This window comes from Rhineura floridana, chromosome 5 (assembly GCF_030035675.1).
Source record: "Rhineura floridana isolate rRhiFlo1 chromosome 5, rRhiFlo1.hap2, whole genome shotgun sequence".
NCBI classification, from domain to species: Eukaryota; Metazoa; Chordata; class Lepidosauria; order Squamata; family Rhineuridae; genus Rhineura; species Rhineura floridana.
This window is the reverse complement of record NC_084484.1, coordinates 186,569,636-186,587,713: the sequence shown is the minus strand read 5'-3', so window position 1 is coordinate 186,587,713 and position 18,078 is coordinate 186,569,636. Positions and strand designations below refer to the sequence as shown.

The following is an 18,078-nucleotide window of genomic DNA, read 5'->3' as shown; positions in this document are numbered from 1 at the left end:
CTCCCCAGGTGCTGACCACCTACTACAACCTTCACAACCTCAACCTTCATGGGAACGCTATTCAGCAGCTGTCTGAAGTCGACAAACTGGCTGTGCTTCCACACCTGCGCAGCCTAACGCTGCACGGCAACCCCATTGAAGAGGAGAAGGGCTACAGGTAAACACCAAAAATGGTCCCAGAGAACAGAGGCAGTGTGTGGGGGTCATACAGCACACCTCACCAGAAGCAGACTGTTGTCTTGACTGCACAGTCCCCATTATCATAAAAAGGCCTCCACACCAAGGCTCTTACCTGATTAAAGAAAACTGTGCTAGTTAATATGAAGGTTTTGGGGGGAAACCCTGGAAAAATATGGAGGGGGAGGATCCCCCCCCAACTTTTTCTGCTTCCCCCCCCAAACATTCACATCTGTAGAACTTTAGTTGGCTAATCAATTAACTTATTAGATCTGCATAAACTTGTGTATGAGAAACAATAATTCTATAGAAAAAGTTATTTTCTTTTTAGCTGGTAAAACAGGTACACAGAAAAAAGCTTCTTCTAAGGTGGCACATCCCCTCTTCTGTTTAAATAAATACTTACAACTTTAAAACTATTTTAGTATAAGTTTAAACTTTCATTATATGGGAGACCCTTTTTAAATCAAAATGTTTCTAATTTATTAATGATCAATAGGATAAACGGTGCAGCCCTATAAAAATGTTTCTAGCCCTTTTGGTTGCACCAGTGAAGTAGGTAGAGAGGACCTGGTGAGAACTCAGAAGGGGGTGTGTGCATATACACGCACACACGCACGCACACACACTCTGCATAAGGTGGTTGGTGGCAAAACGCACTAGCTAGCAGAGCTCCTTGGCCCTCCCCTTGATTAAGAGAAGCAGTTATGCAAAATAAGAAATTAGTATGGTTGTCATTCACCTAAAATCTATTTGAATAAGCAAAAGATTTCTTTAGTCAATTAAATTTGCATGCAGAGTGAAAATTATTGTTCAAAAATACAAAACAAAAAGCAGGCTTTGTTCTTACATGATGCCTGCTATACACACGTGCATGTATAATCTTAGAAGAGGCATTCTTGCCTGTCAGAGAGAAGTGTGCTTTGCCAGGTATAGTTTGTCACTTAAAAAATCCTTGATTTAATCAAGGCACCACCTTAGTTTATTTAAAGGATTTTGGGAGGGGATTAGATTGATACATTATTAATGTTTGATTTATTATTATGATTTGATTTATATCCCGCCCTTCCTCCCAGCAGGAGCCCAGGGCAGCAAACAGAAACACTAAAAACACTTTAAAACATCATAAAAAGACCTCAAAATACATTAAAATAAAACATTAAAAACATTTTTTAAAAAGCTTTAAAAACATCTTTTTTAAAAGTCAACATATTATTAAAGAAAACATATGAAAAGCAATTCTAACACAGATGCAGACATCCAACTAGTCAATTAAAGTTTGCAACCCAAGGAATCAGACAGGTTTGCAAACACAGGGGCCAGGATAGCAGAGGCGTATGTAAAGGGAGCAGATGGTGGCAGAACATCTGCCTTGCATGCAGAAGGTTCCAGGTGCAATCCCCAGCATCTCCTGGTAGAACGCTGAGAGACTCCTGTCTGAAGCCCTGGAGACCCACTGCCAGTTGGTGTAGACAGTACTGAGGTAGACTCCACATAAGGCAGCTTTCTGTGTTCTTAAATGGGGGGAGTGGAGAACAGGGAGGGGATGTGGACCTCAGCCCTTGTTTGGAGCACGTGTATCAGCCATGTCATCTGATCTGGCACAGAGCAAGTTCTCTTGAGCAAAAACAAGCCCTCACAGCCTCTACCCATCTTGAACTGCCTACTCAAGCCTGTTAGGAGAATGCTCCTAAGTGTTCCCAAATGGGAGGAGGAAAACAGGCTGTCTTCAAGGATGGCCCAACAGCTGCACTTTGCTTATGAAAAACAAGCATATATCAGGTATCTAGCAAAAGGGCAATATTCACCGTAATGAGATCAATAGGGATTCCAAGGAAAGAACTCCAGAAATCCAAACTAGATGGGGAAATCTCTTCCATTTCCAAGAGAGGGGCATGTGTATGTCATCATATTCTGTTTGGACACCCTCCAAAATCATTCATCCGTCTTCCTCAGCCCTTTCAACAGGATAGCCATCAGCCATGTGTTTTTTGCCCCGTCTTCATGGTGCTTCTAATCCTCTTCAGGACACGAGTCTAGATCGGCAATCAGGAACCTGTGGCCCTCCAGATACAGCTGTGTTAGTTCCCATAATCTGACTGTTGGCCCTTCATGTCCAAACTGGCTGTTTATATTGGGGGCGCTCTTGATTCTTTAAAAAAAAAAGAGTATGAAGCCTTTTCCTTTTTTTGAAAGCCAGCTGTTTTCCCTTTGAGAGAAACCAAGTGTAGGAAGAGCTTCCCCATCCTGCCACCTCTCCATAGGAATTGTCAGTGACTTGGCCTGGGGTCTTGGGTGACCCTCACATTCCTTCATCCTGCAGCTAGCCCAGCAGCCATCATAGTGTCATACTTCCCCCTTTTTAGTACCCTGAAGTGGCAGTAGAGCTTTTCAGGGTAGGACAAGCAGCTGCTCTAGTTGTGCAATGCATTTACAAGCACTAGGATGGCTGCCCCTTTGCCTTTCGTTGGTGGGAGGCAGGGAGGGGTCCACCCCACTACCACCATTGTGCTGGATAAACACAGGTCTGCTTAGGTTAGTCCAAGGGGCAGGACCCAAAGTGAGAGGGTTAACTGGCTTGCAGTGTCACAAGGTGGCTTGTGAATCACCAGATCTTGGCAGCGGGTCTCACTTGCTGTTTCCTCTTGCCATTGTGTGGGAGAAAGAACTCGCACCCGCTGCCCAGGCTTGGAGCAGAAATGACTGTGGCTCTGTGCCCTCTCTGTAACAGGAGCTACGTTCTGTCTACCTTGCCCAACTTGAAGTCCTTCGACTTCAGCGGCGTCACAAAGCTTGACCGCACGACGGCTGCCGTATGGAGACGGATGAACATCAAGCCCAAGGTGGTCCGGAAGAGACGGGATGACTATTGAACACCATGCCCCTCTGCTTCCCCCATTGGCAGGGAGAGGGGGCTTTTGCCATCTGCACCCTCATTTAGGAATAAAGCATTAGAACAGCCTTGCATGGCAGAGTGTGGATGGCAACAAGAGCCAGAGGCCCACTTGTGGAGGGGAGCGCGCTCCGGGTGAGCAGCACTTTGAGCAGTTTCTCTGTAACGTAGATGTGCCAAACAGCCTTAGCCTTCTTGCGTACGGAGATACATCATGGGTGGGGAACCTGTGGGCCCCCAGATGTTCCAGCTGGTAAGAGCCCCAGCTAGCATGGATGATGGGAGTTGTGGTCCAACATCTGGAGGGCCACAGATTCCCTGCCCCCCAATAAACGTATCTGCATCTGCCACACAAATTGGGAAAACACTTGGTGTTCACAATTGGGAACCAAAGCCCGTGCATCACCTGGTTGCTTACACAGGAAGTAGGGGAGGCAAGCACCCAATTAAACCCTGGGTCACTTTTGAAAAAAACTGTTGGGGAGGGCAGGGACAGAAGAGACCCCCCTGAATGACCAAGTAAAGGGAGGAATAAGGCTTACTTTTCACAGCACCTGCCCCACCCCACCCCACGGCTCGGGGTTATCCTATTTCACCATTACAAAACAGAATTGCCACAATCTATATATTGTTTATCCTGGTTACCACATGGATTTGACACCTACACCAAGAGGCAGCAGCGCTACCATAGAGCCATCCTAAGACAGTTTTGAAGTAGAGGCCAAAAAAAGGCCACAGCCCCTTGCCACCTGCATCTAAATCAGCAGGAAAGGAGCTGTCAGGCCCACTTTTTTCTGCACTAGTTTAGTGCAGGGGCAGGCAGCATGTTGCCCTCTGCTTAATTTCGGAAGCCTTTTGCAAGCAAGTGGTTGTCCCTCACCACCCCCAGCTGTGGCTCCTGTTCTGACAGTTTCCCACCAGGGAATGCAGCAGGAAAATGGCTGCCCCTCACCCTCCCTGCCAGAGCACAGGCTTTGCATGCAGGAAGCCTCAAATCCAATCCTTAGCATTTCAAACTCCCAGTAAATGACAGGAAAGACCTCTCTCTGCCAGATACCCCGGCAGAACTGCTCCTGGTCAATGCTGGACTGAAGAGATGCTATAAAGCAGCTTTATGTTCCTTGTACGGCTCCCACAACACCCTTTCGGTGACGTTTGTGCAGCCAGTGGGTTGTGTGCACCGTTATGTATTTTCACTGGCATTCACAGACTTCTCATCCAACAAAAACTTGCCCAAATGGTCAGCTCTCTGGTTCTGCTGACCTTGGAACAGTACCCAGGTTCAGTCGCCTTGCCTTGCCTTGCCTTACACTAGGGCTGCCGGCTAATCTCCCTCCAAGTCCGCATGTGGCAACCCAGGCAGCAGCCCACACACCCACTCACTTGCCAAGTCATTCATTGCCCTTTGGCCTAACGGTGATGAGGAGCACCTGCTTTCCTCTCCAGATTGGAGCTGAGGTCGGGGGCACAGAGGGTCACTGCAACTGCACTGAGCCTGAGAAGGCAACAACATCACAACCCCCCCCCCCGCAAGAACAGCTGGAGCAACAATCCTCCCAAAGAGCAGAGCAGCATTTGCAAATCCTTGGGGCTTGGGGAATGTGCCTACTTGGCCAATGAAGGGGTGTCGCTCCTCTGGCTGGACTTCAGGGCAGAGCAAGGAGGCAGGGGAGGGCAAGCTGCCTGGCATCCGGCCGCCACGTGGACTCTGTTGCCAACCCCACCATCCACAAGGCACTTCCGAGGCAGTGCCGTCCCTGCAATCCTTCCAGGGATCCCAAAGACAACTGTGCCCTCCCCTTGCCCCTTACAGAACCAACAAAAAGAAGAGCCTTCTGCTTGGATGAATGTATTTATATTTTAATCTACTTCAGCAAAAAAAAATTAACAAAAATTAAAACAAGATGACCGTTCAGCCATGTAAAAGAGAGTGGAGGGTGAGACCCCAGGAAGAGGGACTGCTGCCTCCCACTCACCCCCAGCAAGTTGCTCTTCAACTATTGTGCTGCATCCTCCCTTTTTTTAAAAAAAGAAGATCCAACGCACTCTGCACTGGCTCTTCCACCCGCCAATCCTAAAAAATACCCCACACGTGCTGGCAGCAAAGGGCAAGCGATGCAGGGAAACCCAAGTGGGAAGCGACAAGCAGCCGCCCACATGGCAACTCCTCTTCCTCCTTACCCCCTCCCACTCCCACCGGTCAGAATTTGAGAGCCTTAACAGGGAAAAAAGTGAATGAAGGAAACCATCACAGCTGCCCCTCTCCCCCCCCCCAATACACACAGCTGTGGGCTACAGGCTTCCCGCTGGCATCCACTTTGGCCCAAAGAGCCACACTTCTTTAGGAGCTGAGCTTAGTGTTCAGGGCTTGCCCCCTCTCCCACTCCTCCATTCATGTGCTGGCTTGCCCAAACATGACCCCAACACACACGAAAAAGCAGGAGTAGGAAGAGGGGAGACGTGTGGGTAGGATCAGCCCCTCGGGGGGGGGTGAAGGGGAAGGTGGCAATCCATAGGTTACTGTCTCTGTGGCAAGTTGTAGGGAATTCAGTGTATTGTCAATATCTGTACAAGTCCCACTGTGGTGACAAGCCAATTGTGGTGAGGAAAGAGAGGAAGATGAGGGGTAAAATATATATATATGAAGATGAATGAAAAGCAGCCATCAGGGGATCCCAAACTGTACAACCAGTTCTTCTTTCGCATCCACTCGGATCTGGGAGAGGGCGCTGTAGGCATATGCAGCTATCCGGGAGACCTGGGCAGGGAGGGGGGGAGAGAAAGGAAGAGGGGCTTCGCAAGAACATCTCCAAGCTGGCCCACCACTCTCTTTGTGTGCCTGGTGAATCGCAGAAAAGCCCCTTGAGGGGGAAAACAAGGCATGGCACCAGGCAGAAGTTTTAAGACCCCACAAACTTATGCAACTTATTCAAAGGTTTACTAGTAACTGCGCCTCTCTTCACCCTTTGCCAACCCAGCGCCCTCCCCCAGATAGTCTGTGCCACAACTCCCACCAGCCCCAGCCAGTACATGTGGAAATTTGAAAACATTCCTGTTAAAGCCAGGCAGGCATCTGATGGCTCAAAAGGACTGTTCCTGGCAACCTGAAGATCCCTGACGAAAGAATGTTTTTAAGCTGTGTTTTACAATATCTTTAACTATGTTTAAGAATGTTTTCAATTTTAATGGTGTTTTGATCTGGTTTTAGTATGCTTTTCTTTTTCTTGTTAAATTATTTTGTTTATATTTTCCACCACGGGCTCCTTCAGGGGGGAGAGGGCAGGATATACATTCAATAAATCATCATCTTAAGATTGGAGCAAGATATACAATGCGACATAAGCAGCCAAGGTTGGGCATTTGGTGTCACCAGTCCCATGCTGTGGAACACACTCTTCCGGCAGAGATTCAGCAGGCATCCTCACTTCTGACTTTCAGCTGTCTCTTTAACACTTTTTTTGGGCTGACAGGCCTCTGCAGCTGTTTAAAACATTTCTGAGTAGCCAGCCATTTTGTACCGCTTTTATTTTTTTTTAAAAAAAATGTTTTTATATTGCTGTGTTTTATGAGAGAGCGGGATATAAATACTTACGTGCAGAGAGGAGAGTCCACCCAACTCCCCTTTTTAAAAGGGATCTAACCTATTGATTAGAATGGACCCAGCCCACCACACTAGTATGAATGGTGCAAGTGCCTGGCTCATTCCATCCACTTCAACTTAGAGCTAAAAAGCAGGGCTGGGGAATTACTGGCGGTCCTCCTGGCACTGCCTGACTCCAGCTCCCATCAGCCTCAGCTACCGAGGCCAAATCTCAGGGATGACAGGAGTTGTACTCCAACACCACCTGGAAGGCCCACCCTGACTCAAGCAATCACACCATGGAAATGGTGCAGTGCACAACAGAGCCTTACAGCCATGGGAGAGGGGCCCACTCTCCCAGCCAGCGTACCAACCTGTTGCAAGTCTGCGAAGGGCACGGGGTCACTGGCAAGCACTTGATGTGGCTGGGTGGTCAGCGATGGGAGCGTCGAGAGCTTCTTCCAGTGCATCAAGTTGCTGCTCAGCATTGCCAACCTGGTGCTGGACGGGAACAGAGGAAAGGCCAAAGAGTAAAAGATCAGACCAGCAGGAAAACAGCAGAGCTAAAAGGGGACTGGGCCTCACCTCTTGGCTCAAAGGGGTATCTGGGTGATCGCAATAGGGCAGCAAGGATCTCTGGCTCCTAAACGTTCAACAGCAGCAGCAAAATTACTCCCCCTCCATTTCACCTTAAGTTATACCACTGAAATGAATAGCGTATGGGTAAACAAGGAGTGGATTTTTGTGTGGGAAGATCATTTTGCTACTCAATACAACCGTGGGCTTAGAGGTCTGCCCATCAATGCTCTTAAATGGCAAAAAAACTTGGGAGGAAAAGAGTTATTTTCACTTCTGGGCAAAGTGTGACCAGTCCTGTGAAGTATCTCAGTCCCAAGCTAGTTTGGAATTCAATTGTCAAGGGCCAGAATGACTTTCAATTCTGGGGTACCCAACTCATGTATTTAGGAGCCCACCTCTTATTAATTTATTTATTTATTATTTGATTTATATCCCGCCCTGCCTCCCAGCAAAACAAAACATCTTTGAAAACATTTCTTTTTTAAAAAGCTTTCAAAACATCTAAGATTAAAAACATTTTAAAAAGAAGGTTTCAGAATATATTAAAAAGCAATTCCAACACAGATGCAGACTGGAATAAGGTCTCAACTTAAAAGGCTTGTTGAAAGAGGAAGGCCTTCAAAAGGCGCCGAAAACATAACAGAGATGGTGCCAGTCTAATATTTAAGGGGAGGGAATTCCAACAGGTAGGTGCCACCACACTAAAGGTCCGTTTCCTATTTTGTGCAGAATGAACCTCCTGATGAGATGGTATCTGCAGGAGGCCCTCACCTGCAGAGCGCAGTGATCAACTGGGAATATAAGGGGTAAGACGGCCTTTCAGGTATCCTGGTCCTGAACTGTATAGGGCTTTGTACACCAAAACTAGAACTTGGCCCCGTATCAAATGGGCAGCCAGTGCAATTCTTTCAGCAGCGGGGTGACATGTTGGCCAAACCCTACCCCAGTAAGCAGTCACACCACTGCATTTTGCACCAGCTGCAGCTTCTGGACCAACCTCAAGGGCAGTCCCACATAGAGCGCATTACAGTAATCCAGCCTGGAGGTTACCAGTGCATGGACAACAGTGGTCAGGCTATCCCGGTCCAGAAACGGCTGCAACTGTCTTACCAGCTGTAGCTGGTGAAGCATTTGTGTTCAGGTGGGAGCCTTAATAAAACAGGTAAGCACTGTTCTCCCCCTCCGCCTGCATGGGAGGGATTCTTGCATCTGCCAATGTGGGGTGCAGAGGAGCAGGTGCCACCACAACTTCTTGCAAGGATGAAGGAGGAAAGGGCATTCTGGGGACGGGAGGATGGCTACCTAAGTGAAAAGTTTTAATGTAGTTTAAGGTCTTTCTATGATGTTTTAAACTGTTTTTAGCGTTTCTGTTTGCCGCCCTGGGCTCCTGCTGGGAGGAAGGGCGGGATATAAATCAAATAAATAAATAAATAAAAGTTGCTTTGAGCTCCTCCTGGGTTGTGTTGTGGCGTACCTGTACTGCCTGGCTCTGTCCATGTACTCATGTTGCTCCATGCCTTGTTGATCTGCAGCTGAAACATCAATGATGTTGCTGCAAGAAAGCAGAAGAGGGTGAGGCCACGGGCAGGTAGGAGGTAAACCTCCTGCTGAATCTGAAAGACACTGTTCTGGGCAACCCTGAAATTCCCACCCTGTGAAAGTAGGCAATTTTTTAAAAGAAGTTGTAACTGGATTTTTAGAAGTTTTTTTAAAACTTTTTAGAAGTTTTAGTTGTATTGTTTTAGTATTGATGCGTTTGCCACCACCGGCACCTTTCAGAGGAAGGGCGGGATTTAACTTTAATTTTAAAAAAATTAAAAATACGCCAAGCAGCTGATGGGTAACTGTGAAAGAACCCCATCTGCCAGCATCCTGAGGACCAGCATGCACCTTCAGTGCTCCACATACTACTACTGATTTCTCACGCGTTGCAGAATTTAGCCATTGTCAGTGCAGAATTCTATGTGTTTGTGGTTCAGCCTTGGGAAGATGCACTCACTGAAGAACTGACTCTTTCTCTCTAGGGGACTGCACAATCTCCTTCCTCAGAGCAGCCCAGCTGGATGCTTATCTGACTCCAGCAACCTTTTCAACACAGTGGCCAGCCAGATGCCTCTTTGGAATAGCCCCTTCCCGGTGTTTCCCTCCCCCATCCCCCAGTAACTGGCACTCAAGGGTAGACTGCCTCTGAGCATGGAAGCTACTTTCAGCTGTAATGGCTCTACATAAGATGGTCCAACAGTCTCCCCACCAGAGATCCTTTAGGTCAGCCTTCCCCAACCTGGTGCTATCCAGATGTTTTGAACTACAACTCCCATCAGCCCCAGCATCACATAAGCCATATGTATGGGGCTGGTGGGAGTTATAGTCCAAAATATCTGGACAGCACCAGGTTGGGGAACGTTGCTTTTAGTATAGCAGATCCGGGGGGGGGGGGCTTTCTTTGTGTAAAAGGAAAGCACACGCACATGGCTGTCTTGGCGAGAATCGATGACAGCAGAGCTTGTTCATCCGTCCGGGCTGAAGGCAGGCTGTAGCAGTTGGGCTCTGTCCCATTCAAGGACTTGCTGGGTGGGCTGGAGGCAGGTGGCAACAGGGGCTTCGACTCTTCCCCCTGGAATGAGGAAAGCAAGAAGAAGAAAATATGAAGTACGTATGTTTCAGGGGATCCACCTGCCTGGGACCACAAACGGACGAGGGAATAGCCCCTGCAGTATTGGCTTATTGCAGGTTGTATACACGCGCAGGAGTTGAATAGCAGAAGTTAGAATTGCCCAGCACAACCCTGGTTCACAGACTTGGGGGGGGGGGTGAGCAACACTACAGCTGCTTGATGGAGAAGCAGTTTTCACCACGCAGAGAGCCTACCACCGCAGTCAGACCTCCACGCAAACTGCCTAGGGCATCATCCTGCCGACCAATAACGGCACTGTCACCTCCACCCCACTGGTCTGCAGGATCTGCTGCTTGAGACAGACAGACAGACCCCCTCCTCTGAACACAGACTGCTTCTGACTGGCTTCCATGCCTAGCAGTCGTCGGTCGGTCACTCTCTCTCACACACACACAAGACCACATTTGTGTAATCCAATGCTACTTCCAGGGCTGGCGCCAGGCATGACTGGGCCCCACCCTGCCCCAGGCACGAGGCTCCTGCCTGTTCCACCTGCCTGTCTCCTGCGTTCTGCCACTGTGCGCACAGGGCTGTCATCAACCAAGATGGCAGCGGAGGCTTCTCTAAGGGGCTGGCATTGTGTTGTGTTGTATGCACTGACTGGTAGCGTCTCTCCAGGGTTTCGGACTGGGGGCACTCCCAGTCCTACCTAGAGATGCCAGGGAACGGACCAGGGGCCTTCTGCATGCAAAGCAGGTGCTCTTCCACTGAACGGTAGTTCTTCCCAAAGCTTGGGGTTGTGTCAAATGGCTGCACAACAGACGTCTGCTCTGTTTATGCAACAGGCTTCCACTCTGGCAGTGGAACTCCCCCCTCTAATTTTATTTATTACATTTATATGCACCTTTCCTCCAAGGAGCTCAAGGTGGCATATGTGGTTCTGCTCCTGTCTCCATTTTATCCTCACAATAACCTTGTGAGGTAGGTTAGGCTGACAGGTAGTGCTGGCCCAATGTCATCCAGTGATCTTCATGGCTGAGTGGGGATTCGAACCCTGATCTCCCAGGTCCTAGTCCAGCTCCCTAACCATTACCCCACACAGGCTCTCTTCTCCCGTTACCTCCCTGCCCACAGGGGGAGATGCATGGGGGGAGGAGAGGAAGGGGAAGTGCCAATGTGCTGTTATGAGCATGGAATGGATGGTTCCTGGGGGTCCCCTTTCCAGCCTCTGATTTGGAATCCTTTGCCCTGGGGGCTGGCTCTGCTAGCCAGTGGAATCTCCTTTGTTCATCAAACAGAGTGGCCAGGTAAGATGATGGGCCTATTTAGTTGCCCCGGCAACTGGTGAAATGGGCCAGGAAGATCCTTTTGTTATTGAAACTCTTCAGGAGAGCATTCCCCCCCTCCTCCTGGAGCCGAGGAGAGTTTTGGTGCTTGTAACTTTGAGTGTGTTCTAGAGAATGGCTGGGGCTGCAGGCACGCAGAGAGGCTATCCCTCTGCATCATGGCTATAGGATGCCCCTGCACCCAGATGGAGAAGCTGGTGATGCACTGAACCCCTCCATCCTAAGCTCAGGTTGGAAGGTGTGTAAATAAACAAACCATATTTCATAAAGACACCGCAGTCTCCGCTGACCTTCTTCCCAAAGGAAACCAAACCCTGGAGGAGCACAGGGACCCCAGAAATCTCACCACTCGGAGATTGGGGAGGCACGCAAAAGTATGAACAGAAGACGCCTCATGCAGCACTGGATGCAACCCTGGGTTTACAGTGTTGTGCAAGAGTCAATCCTAGAGCCCAGTCAATGCAGGCAGATTTGAATGAGTAAATACACAAGGCAAATGGACTAACTCTGGAGACTCCCCCTCTTTCTAATGCAAAAAGGGGCACAAGTCAGCGGCAAGTTCTCCTGCAGAAGCCCTATTGAGAAAGAAACACAGCTGTGCTCTTACAGCACTCCTCACTGGGACACACAAACACGAAGTTGCACAAGAGCTGTGATCTGAAGGTAGCGATGCAGTACCTTTGCTGAAATTAAGCAAACCTGGATCTGGTCAGAGGCTGGATGAAAACCCCAACTTGTAGCACCTTGATGGGAGAAGAGTAGGTTAGAAATAAAAACAAGCTTCCTGCTGGATTGGGGCCTGGGTCTATTACTGCCCATGTTAGGCAGACAACTTGAATGGGGTCCAAAGGCCTTGAGTCTCTGAGGGCAGCACGGGAAGCCAGTCTCAATCTAGCTGGTCACAGACGTCAGCATACACCAGCGATAGATTCACCTAACGGCAGATGCATCCCCATGGGGAGGAAATTCCACAACTTAGGGGCTGCCACAGAGAATGTCATCTCCCAGGCTGCCCCCCCCAATGCCTGGGGGTGGTGGAACTGCCAAGAGAGCCCCTCTAAGGATCTCAACACCCAGGAGGGTCTGTAGGGAAGGAGACGGTCCTTCAGAGTTTTCAAATAACATGAGTTGCACAATGTCGCATGTTGCTGCCCCTGGTAAGTAAACTGCTTTGAGGCTCCTTTCGTATGAAGCAATACATAAAACTGAGTAAGTCTAATCTACGCAGAATGATGCAAGAGTTCTATGACAAATAAAATATTAAATAAGAAACATGAAAACATCAAATACGCTGGGACAAGTAAGATTACATTTTACTTACAGTCAAGTCAATGTCCATGTTTGGGCATATTATACCAGCCTTGTGTTTCACAGCCTGCCTAGTAGGACACCACGGAGACCAGTGAGTGCGATGGAAGGAAAGGGGCAGATCCCTTTACACACACCCCACCAGTCCACTTTGTTTCCATGTTAGACACACCGAAAAGTAAAATGTGTCTCATCTCTCCTCTGCCAACCTGCAAAGAAACTAACATCCTGCATTTCCTTCCTAGCAGCAGAGGGCAAGGCTTTCCCTGTCCTACGACCAGCATGGCTACTAGCCTCTTGACATGCTACTAACTTTTGTGGCTTATTTTCAAGGGCAGATTATATAACACCCTCTTCCAAACCAAATGAATATAACCAAACTTAGTATTGATAGTCAAATTCTGCCAAATTCCAAGATTTCAGTTATTTGCAGGATGGGCCCTAGAAATTGTCGTCAGGAGTTCTGAAAGTCTGGAAGATGGGTGCTACTGCACCCTTTCCCCCCACATACTCTGAGGTTAGGCCCCCTTTCTAAACTGCTTGTTGTTGTTATATGCCTTCAAGTCGATTACGACTTATGGCGACCCTATGAATCAGCGACCTCCAACAGCACCTGTTATTGTTCTCCCCCAGTAGCTCGCTGAGGGCCATCTGACTGGGGGTCTCATCTTCCAGCACTATCTCATGTTGCATTTTGGATAGTCTATTCACAGGGTTTTCATGGTAAAAGGAATTCAGAAGTGGTTTACCATTGCCTTCCTCTTTGGAAGCATCTTAGAGTTTGGATGCATCTTAGTCTGGTGTCTCAGCTTTCACCATTCCACCTTGGGTGACCCTGCTAGGAGTCTAGCCTCTTGGTCTAGACTCCTGACGGCATTGCTCTCAGCTTCTTCAACACTCTGCTTGGCAGGCATGGAGATTCTTGTGCAGAGTGGCACAAATCCTGCTGCACACAAGAATCTGCAGGTAAAGACAAAGTAATACTAAGGACATAATAAGCAGAAGGGCTGCCCTTTTCCCCATATCACTCCTCTTGCCTGGCAAGAGTCTACTTGGCTGCTCCAAGCACTAAATAACCTGAGCAGCGTGCTGTAGAGCAGGTGTAGGAAACCTTTGGCCCTGCAGATATTGCTGAACTACATCTCCCATCATCCCTGGCCAACAGCCATGCTTGCTGGGGCTGATGGGAGTTTTAGCACAGCAACACCTGGTGGGCCACACCTGCTACAGAGGAAAAATCCTTTCTCCTCTAGCTGCTATTTGTGGAGTTCCTGCTCCAGGCCTCAGAGATCCCACAACACACAGAGTTCGTTTTCCACCAGCGCTTGCATCCCTCCATAATGTGCACCAAATCCCCCAAATGGGGCCCAACCAACAGCTTGAGACCCTGGGCAGGATAGAGAATGCTTCTTCTGTCTGCAGAGGGGATCCTGAGACCAGAGGCTTTTTCCACCTGAACCTCTGAGTCACCTTCCCTGCTGTTACATGAATCAGACTCTTGAGCTTTTCCCAAGGAGAGGGCTTTCAGTCCACATAACAACACCTGACAAAAGCGCTATCAAAACTCCTAGTGACAAAACAGCTTTCCTGGCTCTGGGACAGGCTCCTCAAGGCCCGTGAAACTTGGTTCCGTCCCACAGCATCTATATATGGGCCTTACCAGCACCTGAGCAGAGAAGGAACCACATTAGTGTACACTCCAGCATGGGCTGCTGGGCTGGTCCCAAACAAAATCAAGGCAGCCAGCCTCATAGGACACAGCCCAGCGTGACTTCCAAGGGTGCCCTGCAACATTCAAAGAGGATCTCCATGTGCAACAGGTCAGCCATGGCTTAAGAGTTCCTTGCTCTTTTGTGAGGCCCCTTATGAGACTTGGACAGGCTGGAAGCCAGAAGAAAAAAAGTCACTCCCTCACAAGAGTACTTTCAGTTCTTTCCTGCAGGGTTTGAACCACAGAGAACGGAATAACTCACAAGGAAGGTTTATTTAGAGAACGCTCTTAAGCTTTTACCAGAAGTGAAGCTCTTTGTGGGAAGCTCTGTTCTCCTTCTTGGCCAAGGCTAAGAAGTGGAACCACAGGACACCCCTTGTCTTGCCAGAAGCCACTGCACCGATTATGAAGCTGTGGAGGATGGACAAAGCAATACCTTTTATGGAATTACCCGTTCTTTTGATGCAGGAATGTGCACACTCCTCGCATCAAGAGGTCACCTGGTTCTCTCTGAAGAACTCTGTGCCATCTCAAAGCCTTCCCACCTCTTGCAGTAAACCACAGTGCTGGACATGCCTGAAAATGAGACCTAAGCAGCTATTTTGTTATCTGTCATTTCACTACAGGAAGTGGCCATCTAGCAAGTCAGACCATTGCCTCAGGACAAGCTGGCAGAACTGAAATTTGGAAGAGAGCCTGGGTAGTGGTCCCTTCTCCCTTTAAGGCTATGCATGCTCCACCCATGAGTAACAGAACAACGCAGAGAACTTTACACATCAATCAAACTAGGGGGAAGCCAACATAAGTTGAAGCATGAGAAGCCGGCAGAAAATTCCACATCATCTAATTGCCATTCAGGAGCTTCTGGGTGGCTGAACACCAGCTCAGCCTGGAGCAGCACACAGGGACCAGAAAGTAAAAGCGAGATCTCCCAAACCCCCTTACCAGGGAGCAAGCCTTCTCCATTAACTTCTATTGCAATTATTTTCTTAGACGGATATTTTTCCTGGCATAACTTTTGCCTGGATTGGGACCTGCGGGAGCGCTCCAAACACGAGTTGGAAGTGGCCTAAGCCCCCTTACCTCAGCCCCTCCCCTAACACCCCCCCCGCGTGCCCCTTTTTCAGGCCTTACACCAGCTTACACTGGCTCCACTTGTGCTGGTCTCAGCTGAGCTTGCTGGGCCCTGGCTGAGGGACTTATGCTGGCGTAGCCCAACTGGAGATCTGCCACATTGTGCCCTTAAACAGTAATGGCTAGCAGCCTGAAGCTGATGCAAAATGTCCCAGAAGTAAACAAGACAATTCCAGGAAACAGCCAAAGTGATCCTGTCCTCCCATCACTGTGATAACATCAGCAGAGATAAGTAAACAGAGGGAGGAAACATCCAAACTCTAATGATTTTTTTTATTGTGGATGCACCCTTGAAGGCAATATAAAAGTATTTTAAATAAAAGTAAGTAATAAATAATGTTGCTAGGAGGCTAGTAACATGTATTTGTTCAAAAGGCTACTACAAATGCTTGGGTAATCACTCTCACATACACTGTATGCACAACCCTTTGCAGGTTCTGATGACTATTTCACAGGTGCCATTCAAGACAACAGGGGCAGAAGGCACTAGGCATAGTTGTGGGAGAGAAGGAAAGTGAGCACGTTGACAGCCCCCGACAGCTGATCTGGTGGGGCTTGCCAAGTGACAGGCAGCAGCAAGCTCAGTGCCCGCCCCCCCCCATATTTTCAACACTCTTGCTCCTCTCCCAGCCCAAATACACGCAACTTGGCAAAGAGCAGAGCAGAGACACATCAGATCTAAAGGAAAGTGGCTATTTCTCCATTTTGAAGACTTCTCTATTTTGGTCATGTGAGACATAAATTCTATGCAGAATCCATTACAAAAGGAAGGAGGATTCTCTCCTATGCTTCAAAAATTCCTGGGGTGGATAGCAATGCACTAGAAGTTTTATGTTTTTAAATCATTATTATTATAACCTTATACGGTGTGCCTTATGTCAGCCACTCGTCTGGTCACTGCAAACAGGACTGCCTCCAGTGACCAAGGTTTTGTTTCCTTCAGTCTTCCAGTGCTGTGTTCACTACAAAAAGCTACCTAAGCAAGTGTGGACAGGCAGGCAGGCAAATAAAAACACACTGGAGTCAATTCCAAGGCCAGTTGGTGGTCAAGGTGCTCCTCACCATTTCATATTGGCTCCTTGGGATACAAAATGTTTCTGCAAACCTGGCTGGGATCCCTTTTGAGACCACTGATAATGTGAAAGTTCTCACATTTCATTACACAGAATGTCATACGACTTGCCTTTGAGAAGTTGTGCTTTAGATAAAAGGGAATTCTAAACCCAGGGCCTCAAGGAGACGGAAAAGGGCAGGGGTCTCTGAGAGGCTTCATCACACAGCCAGTAAGTACTAGAAGGAGACAACTGAAGGGCCACTTGGGACTGAGCATATTTATCCACACAGGAGAGGTAGGCTAGAAAGCTGAAGAACAGGCTCCTCTTGGCCCCACCTACCTGGCATGCGGAGGGCTTACCTGGAGGTGGGATGGAAGCGCAAGGGAGGAAGACGTGACCAGTTACCAAGGCAGGCAAGGAGAGCTGCTTTGGTGTCTAAAGTTAAAGCTTTTTTTTTTTTAGAAAGAGAAGTTTCTTAGGTAACAGACCCTAGTCCCGTTTACCATCACTGCCTTGTGCCACACCAGATCAGGAGAGGGAAGAAGGCAAAAGGCTTCAATACCAACCTAACAGCAGCACAACTGGACAGGAGGGACCCCCCCCTTCCTAAGGCACTGGCACGGGAAGACAATGGAAAGGGACAAGTGGACAGCGCGCAAGGAAGCGCAAGGAGGCACAGCGACGGAGAAGCTGCAAGGCTCGCGGGCTGGCGAAAGCAGCACGGGGGGGGGCGTTCCTTCCTTCAGTGGCAGCCTCCCCAACGCTTCCTCCTGCTCCCCCCAAATGCTCTCCTGGGCAAATACGCCGAGCCCGCCCCAGCCCTCCTGCTGTGCTCCACCTTTACACGCGCACACGGTCCGGCCCTACAGGCTGGAAGATGTGCAAGCCTCGAAACCGACGCGCGTTTTTCCAACAGAGTGGGGGTGGTAAGGAGGGAGCGTTCAGCTCCTGGGGGGGCGCGCCCGCACGCCTGCCTGCCTCCCCCCTCTTCACGTGCGCGTCCCCGCCACGGGTCTCTTCCCGTCCCGTCGCCCTTTAAGCCCCAAAACCGCCTCCCCACAGATCGGGAGACGCACACCCCCAGCCGCCGGGCCCCAGCGCCACATCCTGCCCGCTTCGGGCAGCCGTCCGCGGCCCGCAGGGGAAGGTGACACCGGCCGAAGGCGACACGCCCGGGGGGAGGGAGCAAGGGAAGGCTCGCACCCCACCCGCTGCACCCCTGCGCCTGGGGGGGGCAGAGAAGGCCTGGATGAGGGACAGCGGGGGAAGGCCACGGACGGAGGCGCCTCGTGCTTGGCCCCCGAGCCCGGCCCCCAGGTGGCTCCACACACCCCACGCCCCTCCCTCACCTGGTCGGAGGCTTCGTTCTCGCTGCTGTAGCAACACCCCATGGCCGTGCTGGACGGGCTCCGGCGTCCTGCGCGCGCCGCGGGTCACATGGGGCGCGGCCCAGACCCCCCCCGGCGGCGACCCCCCCCGACCTAGTCCGGCCCGTCGGCTCCTTCCCCTCCCCAGGCGCCTGTTTGCCTCCCTTTCCTTCTTCCGGCCACGTGACCCTCGCTCTCGGGAGGGGGAAGGTCATGTGACCACGCCGCTACAACATCCGGGGACCTGAAGAGCGGAGAAGCGAGCTCACGTGATTCTAAACGGAGCTCGAAGCACAGCAAAGAGGGAAAGAGGC

The 18,078-nt window shown here is 49.7% G+C and overlaps 2 protein-coding genes across 12 annotated transcripts in view; one reads left to right on the top strand and one right to left on the bottom strand.

Moving 5' to 3' along the window:
- LRRC51 (leucine rich repeat containing 51) overlaps positions 1 to 5,833 on the top strand; it is an 18,146-nt gene extending 12,313 nt beyond the window's left edge. For all 11 annotated transcript variants that reach the window (XM_061629197.1, XM_061629204.1, XM_061629200.1 and 8 more), the window contains 2 exons: positions 9 to 157; positions 2,909 to 5,833. In XM_061629197.1, the coding sequence (XP_061485181.1) occupies positions 9 to 157; positions 2,909 to 3,050 (291 nt within the window). In that variant the 3' untranslated portion in view covers positions 3,051 to 5,833. The remainder of the gene's footprint in view (positions 1 to 8; positions 158 to 2,908) is intronic.
- Positions 4,910 to 18,078, bottom strand: LAMTOR1 (late endosomal/lysosomal adaptor, MAPK and MTOR activator 1). The gene is made up of 5 exons (XM_061629209.1): positions 17,747 to 18,078; positions 9,698 to 9,843; positions 8,704 to 8,781; positions 7,025 to 7,151; positions 4,910 to 5,828 (listed from the first exon to the last, which is right to left on the bottom strand). The coding sequence occupies exons 1-5, from the start codon at positions 17,786 to 17,788 to the stop codon at positions 5,736 to 5,738; spliced, it is 486 nt and encodes a 161-aa protein (XP_061485193.1). The 5' UTR covers positions 17,789 to 18,078; the 3' UTR covers positions 4,910 to 5,735.